Source organism: Arachis hypogaea, chromosome 16 (assembly GCF_003086295.3).
Source record: "Arachis hypogaea cultivar Tifrunner chromosome 16, arahy.Tifrunner.gnm2.J5K5, whole genome shotgun sequence".
NCBI classification, from domain to species: Eukaryota; Viridiplantae; Streptophyta; class Magnoliopsida; order Fabales; family Fabaceae; genus Arachis; species Arachis hypogaea.
In genome coordinates, this window is record NC_092051.1 from 21112674 (window position 1) to 21122212 (window position 9539).

Below are 9539 nucleotides of genomic sequence, written 5' to 3' on the forward strand. Positions count from 1 at the left end.
ATTGTTTTGACGTGGGGAGTCGTGTCCCCTTTTTACTGAGGAGAGAAAAACATTGATGAGTGCAATAAAGACTTGTTATGTTTCCAAAGTGGACTGCGTCGTTTGATCTGACTAACGCAGCAGTTTCATCATTTGAAACATTTGTTTGTGGTGGGATTAATTGGATTTATTGGTTTCTTACTTGAAGTTTTACCCTGGTATCATTTGACGTTTGGGTTTTGTTTCTTTGGGAACAGAATGAATAATAGAGGTATGTATGCTCTGTCTTCTTGCTTCTGATTTACTAGTTCATTTTTTCCCTCTTCTTGTTTGCTTGCTGTTTTTCTTAATGGGGTTTGAGAAGGAGAAAAAGAGTGAGATTGACTGGTCTTATGACTGAGTTAGTGAGGATGTGAAGTCCCGAGTGTCCTTATTTCGTGATGATGCTGCTGTTAAGGAGGTGAACGCAGCGAAGGTTGTAAGGGCTGGTACTGGGGTACAAGTTGAGTTATTGCCATGTAATAGTGATGATAGGGTTTATTATCAGGGGCAGGGATTCGAATTTTTCTACATGCACAGCTGTGTTCTAGAAGAGTTGAGAGTGAAGTTGCCATTTACGGAGTTTGAGTGTCAGGTGTTGAAACAGTTAAACTGTGCTGCATCTCAGCTTCATCCTAATGGCTTGGAGTTCTTACGTTCCTTCGAGATTCTGATGGAATTTCTTGAGGAGACGCCATTAGTGGATTTGTTCTTTTCTCTATTTCAAGCAAAGGGGGTGTGGAAAGGGGGTTGGATTAATTTCAACAGTACCCCTGGATTTGGTATATTCAAGTTATATAAATCCTCTTTTAAGGATTTTAAGGAAATGTATCTTAAGGTTAGGAATTTGGAAAAAGACTTTCCCTTTTATGTTGATGAGAATCTGGCGGAGAGGTTTCCGTTATGGTGGTGCTCGGAACCTCAAAATATACTCGGTCCCGAGATTATATCTTCGAAAAATGTGTGTTTGATTGAGTTCTTGGTTGAGAATATTGATCGTAAGGATCTGATTTCTATGTATGAGTTACTCAAGTGGGAAGAAGATAAAGATGCTGTCTTAGAGTAGTTGGGTGAGTTTGGGGTTTTCTTTGTTTGTATATTATTTTTCTAGGAGTTTCTGACAGATGGTGTATTTGTTCTGCAGGTGATAAATACCCGGGCATTTCAGCTGCATCTCTGAGGTCTCGATTTAAAAGTAAGAATTTGGAAAAAGAAGTGTCGTCGTCAAACCGTGAAAAAGGGGCGGTGGTTGGAGAAGTTAGTCAGCCTCGTTAGGGGCGTAGAAAAGTGATTCCAAAGAAGAGGAAGTCAGACGTGGTAGAGTTGTCTGAGGACTCTAGTGGAAAGGAGCAGGGGGTTTCCTTAGAAGAAATTCAAGCTTTTATGGTTAACCATAAAAAGCTTAATGAAATGTCTAATCAGAGCGAGGGTTTGTCTTTATGGAGGAAGGATTATCCTTATATGGCTGTGGCGGACGAGTATTGTTAGTCTTTAGCCGATGTTTCTCTGGCGAACGAGGTCGGTGAAATGGCGATCGGGCAATATATGCAGGTAATGTCCGACCTTGTTTATACAGTTATTCTATTTTGGTAGTAGGATATTTTATATGACCTGGAGTTATTATGGTTTGTAGGTTGTTGGTTTGCGGTTAGCCAGTCTAGGGCATAGCCAGGAGTTGAAACATAAGAAAGTGACTGTTGAAAACAAGGAATATTTATTGTTGAAAGAAGAGTTGAGTAAGAGCAAAGGTATTGTTGCCGAGTTACAGACTAAGTTGACTGATACTGAGAAGCAGTTGAAAGAGACAAAAGATAACTATGCTAAGGACGTTGAGGATTTGAAGAAAAAGGAAGCTGATTTGGCGAGCATGGAATCTCGACTGATTGAGGTAACTGCTCGGCTTAAAGAGATGGAGAAAAAGAAAGGTGATGAAATTTTGGACTCATTTGTTGAGGGATTTGAAAGAGCATGTTTACAGGCGAAGTTCCTTGCACCAGAAGTGGATCCGTCTGAGATGGATCCTGGAAAGATCGTCCGAGATGGAAAGATGGTCGAGGATGATGGTGTTGCCAAAGATGAGGCTGAGAATGTTTAGTATGCTTTTGTGCCATTTGTAATGTTCTGTTTAGTAGAACTGTTTTTGTTTTGAATACTTTGTTGCCATCGATGTAATGGATAATACCTTGTGATAATTGCTACTTGAAGTTTGTAGTTTTGCTGATAGAGTTGTTTGACTTTGTTCATATAGTATGTTGGGAATCGCTTTTGAGTTGTTTGAAAAAGCTTTTGATTTGAATTTCTGTTAAGAATATTCCCTTTTTGTTTGTATGATATGATTGCCGATTATAGATAGATTGCAATTAGACAAAAATGTTCGTCGTTTGAATGTATTTGAGATTGACAATAGATAAATTTGTATCTATTCTGTTAATTGTGAAAGAAATTATCAAAATGATTGAGGAATACATTTGGTATATACTTTAGTTTAAAAGAATGAGATAAATTTTATTGCTCATATACAATAAATTGGTGGACCTTTGAAAACAAAGGTGCAGGTAAGCTAGCCTCGTTAAAACCTCTCCAAGCAAAATTCTTTGGGAAAAATCTTGGTAGTAGGAAAAAGAGTACAAGCCTATCCCTGACTTTTAACTATAAATTTCTTAAGCGAGGAAATATTCCATGTATTGGGTAGCGGTGTACCATTTATCGATTCTAGTCTGTATGCTCTGTTGCCGAGGACTTCTATAATTTGGTATGGACCGTCCCAGTTTGCTGCGAGTTTTCCATGGGATGGTGGTCTCCGTGCCATCTCTGTCTTTCGAAGTACTAAGTCGCCTTTTTGAAACGATCGGCTTCTTACCGATTTATTGTGTCGCCGAGCTATTGTCTGTTGTGCCGCGCATTGTCGTAGCGTTGCTATGTCCCTTATTTCTTCGATGATATCTAGCTCGGCTCGCCGAGCTTCATCTTGGTTACCGAGCTGAGTTCTAGTGGAGCCTTGTGAGATCTCCAGTGGTATCATAGCTTCAGAGCCATACATAAGTCGGAATGGCGTCTCTTTTGTTGATGATTGTGATGTTGTATTATATCCCCAAAGAATTTCAGGTATTAGCTCGGCCCAGAGTCCTTTAGCATCATCTAACTTCTTCTTGAGTGCATGTAATATGACCTTATTTGCGGCCTCTGCTAATCCGTTTGTCTGAGGATGTTCAACGGAGGCAAAATGTTGTTTGATTTTAAGGTTCTGCAAAAAAGATTGAAATTTCTGATCGGCGAACTGGCGACCATTGTCAGTGATGATATGGTGAGGAATGCCGAAACGGAAAATAATACTTTTCCAAACGAAAGAAATCATTTGTTAGGATGTAATCCTGGCTAAAGGTTGGGCTTCAACCCACTTTGAGAAATAATCAATTGCAACTATGAGAAATTTTACCTGGCCCGGTGCCGTTGGGAACGGCCCGAGTATATCCAGCCCCCATTGGTTGAAGGGCCAACTAACGTCAGAATGATGTAGGTGCTCGACAGGAATGTGTATGAGTGGTGCATGTTTCTGGCAATTGTCACAAGTCCGAACCTTGTTTTGGCTATCATGTTTTAAAGTCGGCCAAAAGAAATCGGCATGGAGGATTTTTGAGGTTAAACTCTGAGCTCCCGTGTGTGTTCCTCAAATTCCTTCATGTGCTTCGGACAATGCTATATCAGCTTCAGCTTTGGTAAGGCATTTTAGCAATGGGCGAGTGTATCCTCGCCTGTATAAAGTTCCGTTGGGTAATGTGAAAAAAGATGCTTGTCTTTGGAACCTTTTTGCATTCTCGATGTTATCTGGTACATGAACTGTTTGTAGATATTGTATAAATTCATTCTGCCATTCTTTTTCCTGTGTAACACTTAACACATCTGTTAGATTAACACTTGGAGAGGTTATAGTAAATTGATGTAATGTAGATAAGTCGGATTGTGTGCTGCCGAGTTTAGATAAGATGTCGGCCCTTTGGTTTTGTTCTCGTGGTATGTGTTGTATTTCGAATTTTGAAAATTTTGCAGTTAAATCTTTTACTAACAGTAGGTATTTTGAAAGAAGAGGATCTTTTACTTGGAAAAGGTCGTTTACCTACTGTACTACCAATAGGGAGTCGCAGTATACCTTTATGGCTGATATTTGGAGATCTAAACAAAGTCGGAGTCCTGCGACGAGGGCTTCATATTTGGATTGATTGTTGCTGGCTTTAAAAGATAGGTGTAAGGAATGTTCGATAATAAAGCCATCGTCGGCCTACAGACGGATTCCGGCACCACAGCCCTCATTGTTTGATGAGCCGTCCACATATAAAGTCCATTGTTTTGTATGGTCGTCTTCTGAAGGTATCGTAAGTTCTGCAATAAAGTCAGCCAAAAATTGTGACTTAATCGGTCCTCTTGATTGGTACCTGATGTCGAACTCGGATAATTCGATTGACCACTTAATAAGTCTGCCTGCAATTTCTGGTTTGTGTAGCACCTGGCGTAATGGGTGATTGGTCCTGACATAGATGACATGACTCTGGAAATAAGGTCGGAGTCTTCTTACTGAAAATATTAATGCTAAAGCCAGCTTTTCTATCCTCGGATAGTTGAGTTCGGCATGTTGGAGAATTTTACTGACGAAGTATATTGGATATTGAGTTTTGTCCTTTTCTGTAACAAGAGCAGAGCTTATCGCCCAATCAGTAACTGATAAATACAGGAATAAATCTTCTCCTTGTAAGGGTTTTTGCAAAATCGGCAGTTGTGAGAGAGTTGTTTTTAGTGTATTAAAATCTCTCTGACAATCGTCATTCCATTGAAATTTGTTTTTCTTTTTTATTGTTTGGAAAAAAGGAATAGACTTTGAAGCTAAACATGGGACAAATCTGGATAGTGCAACAAGTCTTCCTGTGAGGCGTTGGACTTCTTTTATTGTTTTTGGGCTTGTCATCCCTACAACTGCTCGGCATTTGTCAGGATTCGCCTCAATGCCCTTGCTTGTTAATAAAAAACCTAAGAACTTACCACCTTGAACAGCGAAGGCGCATTTCTCCGGGTTTAGATGCATGTTGTAGTGGCATATTTGGCCGAAGATCTCTGTTAAGTCGTCGATATGGTTCTTACCAATTTTTGTCTTGGCAACCATGTCATCGACATACACTTCTATATTTCTTCCGATCTGTTTGGCGAAGACTTTGTCCATAAGACGCTGGTAAGTTGCTCCTGCATTCTTTAATCCAAAGGGCATAACTTTATAACAGTAGTTACCAAATTCAGTGATAAATGCCATTTTACTTTAATCAGAGGGGTGCATAAGGATTTGATTATAACCCGAATAGGCATTCATAAAGCTTAAGGTAGCATAACTGGAAGCGTTATCTACCAAAGAGTCTATGGATGGTAAAGGATAAGAATCTTTCGGGCATGCTTTGTTTAAGTCAGTAAAGTTGACGCACATGCGCCACTTACCATTTTGTTTCCTTACCATTACCATGTTGGTCAGCCAGGTAGTAAATCTGATTTCTTTAATGAATTCTGCATTAATCAGCTTTTGAGTTTCTTCTAGTGATGCTTTTTTTTCTTTTCATCGCCGAGTTTTCTTTTCTTCTGCTGCACTAGTCGTGCGAATGGGTTTATAGCCAATTTATGGCTGATGATTTGTGGGTCGATGCCGGGCATGTCAGAAGGCGTCCATGCAAATAGGTCGGCTTATTCTTGTAGAAAGGTGGTTATGGCTTTTAGCTCAACCGCGCTTATTGATGTACCTACATAAGTAAATTTGTTAGGATCATTATTGAAATATACTTTCTGTAAGTCACCGGATGGCATAGGTCGTTCAAGAAAGTCGGCTCTTGGATCTAGGTCGGCTAATGCCGAGCTGTTGGTGGTGAGGTGGACATTGTTGACTTGTTGTTTTGAACGATTTGGGAGCTTAATGCTGATGTTGTAGCATTGTCGTGCCTCTTTATGATCTCCGTGAATTGTTACAACATGATCGTCCTGCAGAGGAAACTTAACACACAGGTGAACTGTAGATACAATTGCGCCGAACTTGTTTAAGAAAGGTCGGCCAAGTATAAGATTATATGGGCTGAAACCGACAAGGTCTCCCCCTGTTGACAGGAGGATGTTGTTGCTGAGCTTCATTTTTTGGAATGTTGAGTAGAACAGAACGTCGGCGCTGCTCCCGGGATCTAGAAGTACTTTCCTTACCAACAGATCTCCCAATTGAAGCGTGATAACCACATGGTCATCTAGGTTCTGTATGATGGAATCGAAATCTGTGTGCGTAAACGTCACTTGCGGGAGTTGGGTTGCGACATGAGCTTCGCGATGTGGTCCATCTACCGAGCATATTGCTCGGAACGATCTCTTCCTGGCCAAGTTTGAGGATCCTTCACTAGCGTATCCTCCTGAAATACAATTAATTATACCTCGGGGTTTTTCATGTTGGCTTGAGGGTACCTTCTCTTTTCGTCGGTGTTGTTGTTCGGACGAATCATTGGCTGTGGAAGGTGTTGTACGTCTTTGGATGTGACCTCCAATGTACTTGTCAAGGTGACCTTGCCGAGCTAGTCGTTCCAAGAGGTCTTTTGCCACCACGCAATCGTCAGTAGCGTGGCCGTGCTTCTGGTGGAAAGCACAATATTTAGATTTGTCTACATTCTTAGTATCTTGGTAGGTACCGGCTTTCCTTGGTGGCTTGATTAGTTTTGAATTCAGAATCTCTTTGATTATGTCCTCTCGCTTAGTGTTGAACTGCATATAAGAATCAAATCGAGGGGTTAGTTTGAAACTTTTCTTACTGCTCGGAGTTTTATCTTCGTCTCTGTAATATGTTTTGTCAGACTTCCGAGCTTGTCTGAGTTCCTCGATATCAATTTGGCCTTTGGCTTTCTCGCGGAACTTGGAAAGGGTCTTTGGCTTGCTACCACGATGGTTTCTTGGAACTTCCTAGGTCGGAATCTGCTTTTGATTGAATGCAGATGGACCTCGGGGTGGAGGTCGGGTATGCTGATGGCGACTTTCATGAAGCGAGTCATGTAGTCCTTCAGGCTTTCATTTTGTCCCTGCTTGATCGTATTCAAATAATCCGAGTCATGCAGATAAATTGCAGATCCAGCGAAGTGTTCTTCAAATAGCTTGGCCAGCTGCTGAAATTGTGAGATAGAACCTGCAGGCAAAGCACAAAGCCAATCAAGTGCAGGACCGTCTAAATAATTCGGAAAACAGCGGCATAACACAGTATCAGATGCACCGTTAACGATCATTATTGATGGGAATTTTTTGAGAAACTTTTTCGGATCTCCGAGCCCATCGTAAGGTGTGAGGGTCAGTGGTAGGGTGAATCTTCGTGGTAGTTCGAAGTTTATCACTTCTGGTGTGAAGGGTCCCACGGGTTCGTTGGGCTCTTCATTCTCGTCTTCAGGCTGAGCTCCCTCAACTCGAATCGTCTCCGAGACGTGGGAGGGGTCGGAATGATGTTCATTATCTTCTGGTTGTTGTTGATGAGTGTTGTTATTTTCGATCCGAGCATTGTTCAGCTCGGCGATTTGGGTAGCCATTCTTTGATTTTTTTTTGCCATACGCTGATTGACTTGTTGTAGCTCTGTTACCATCCGAAGAAGTTCGGATGGGGAAGGAGGTAGCACATCAGCCATGGATACGAGTGAAAGTATTGGGACCAAAAAGAAAAAGATCTAGTTTTTTGGCCCCATGGTGGGCGCCAATTGTTCTTGCCTGCGAAATAGATCGGCTTCCAGTGACGGATGACTGCCGAACTATCACCCTGGAGGCTGAACGTCCGATCCTTGTATCCGAGCTTTTCTTTCTGACGTGACGTGAGAGTGTGAGCAATGGAGAGGGGGAGGAGTGTACCTGCAAGGGCGCTCCAAAGCTTAAGTCAGTATAATGTATTATTCAAATTGTCTCAAGAAAATATCTTACCTTGCTTTTATATGATGGGTTTCTCGTCCGTTCTGTTCCGAGCATTATCGTCGGGTTTAAAAGGGTTGATAATGTAACTGACTGTTATCCGTTTGGACGTCGATTATGACGGGAATATTAAATGGCTGAGTTATAGCTCATAAAAGCCGAGTTATAACGTGCGATACCGAGTTATAACTCGTATTGATAACTGCCATATCAAATACAGTTCACAATTTCATAAAAATCTAAAGTACAATATGAATATAAAATACAAAGCAAATCAATGGTAGAAAAAATTTTAATAAAATTTTATTATAAATAAGCACGAACCAAAAAAATACACAATAATATAATTACTAAACAAAATGCAGAACAATTGAAAATAAATTAAAAAATGCGAAAGGTAATAGAGTAGTAAAAGGTAGCAGCAGCAGCAGAGGGTTGGGTTTGGACTTTTAGAGTAATTAAAATTAGTTACATATTTATTTTGATTTTTGATTTTTTATTAAGAAAAGTTCTTTGGTATTGATGCTGGTTATCAGCATGGTATACTTTCAAGATGTGTCATAGTGAGAAGGTGATGCGTGAAAGGTGACTGCTGGTACATGGGTTATGCTTAACCATTTTTTCTTCAATTTATTTATTAAATATGTTTACGAAATTTAAATATTTTCAAACCTATTCTCAAAATATTTATTTCATTGTACCTCTATTATTTCAATTTGAATTTTAAATCCTAATGTCCTTAAAATTTTTTCCACCACCATCTGCTAATACTTGTGCTTAACTAATCTTTTTTTAATTAATTTGTTAACAAAGTTAAGGTAAATTTAACATATTTCAACCCTAGTTTCAAGTATTTTTAAATTCATTGAACCTTCAGTAGTACATTTTAATTTTAAATTTTCAAACTTAATTTCCAAAAAAAAAATTTCCACTGCAATCTACTTTCATATGGCTTTTTATGCCGTTAGAGAATTGACACATAAATTGCAATACATAATACTTTATTAACATCAAATATAATCTAATTACAACATAAAATTCAGCAAAATACACATAGCACCCACTTCTAATCAACACATTAGCCATCTAAACTGTTATTATAACCCGCAAATTCACTATCTAGCAGGGCTAAAAACATTCTATTTATATGAGAAAGAATCAGCTAACCGTAAATTTACTCTTATCATAAAGAACAATGTTTTTTAAATTTTTTTTCTCTCACCTATTAAATCATTACTACTCCAAACTTTAGTCCAAAAATACACTTAAGGTAGTGATCGTCAAAAAAAATGCTCAATATTTTTTATTTTTCATTATTTTTAAAAAATATTTTCTTACATTCTCGACCTCTAATCATATCTATTTTGCATTACAAAACAATAAATATCATCATCGAGCTCATAGAAAAAAAAAATGCCCAAAATCCACTATCCTTAACCAACACCTAACTATAACCCACGTACCAAACTACCTTCCACACGTCACCTTCTCATTATGACACACCTTAAAAGCATACCATGCTGATAACCAGCATCAGCACCAGAGAACTTCCCTTTTATTAAATAGTCAACATAGTATTA

At 39.3% G+C, this 9539-nt stretch overlaps 2 protein-coding genes across 2 annotated transcripts; one reads left to right on the forward strand and one right to left on the reverse strand.

Moving 5' to 3' along the window:
* The first annotated feature begins 1162 nt into the window (after positions 1-1162).
* LOC140179919 (uncharacterized) lies at positions 1163-2300 on the forward strand. The gene is made up of 2 exons (XM_072220011.1): positions 1163-1569; positions 1652-2300. Exons 1-2 carry the CDS (start codon positions 1546-1548, stop codon positions 2111-2113), a joined length of 486 nt encoding a protein of 161 aa, XP_072076112.1. The 5' UTR covers positions 1163-1545; the 3' UTR covers positions 2114-2300.
* A 3433-nt stretch (positions 2301-5733) lies between these two features.
* LOC112756829 (uncharacterized) lies at positions 5734-7685 on the reverse strand. Its single transcript, XM_025805445.1, has 2 exons — positions 6831-7685; positions 5734-6783 (listed from the first exon to the last, which is right to left on the reverse strand). The coding sequence occupies exons 1-2, from the start codon at positions 7683-7685 to the stop codon at positions 5734-5736; spliced, it is 1905 nt and encodes a 634-aa protein (XP_025661230.1).
* Positions 7686-9539: the final 1854 nt, after the last annotated feature.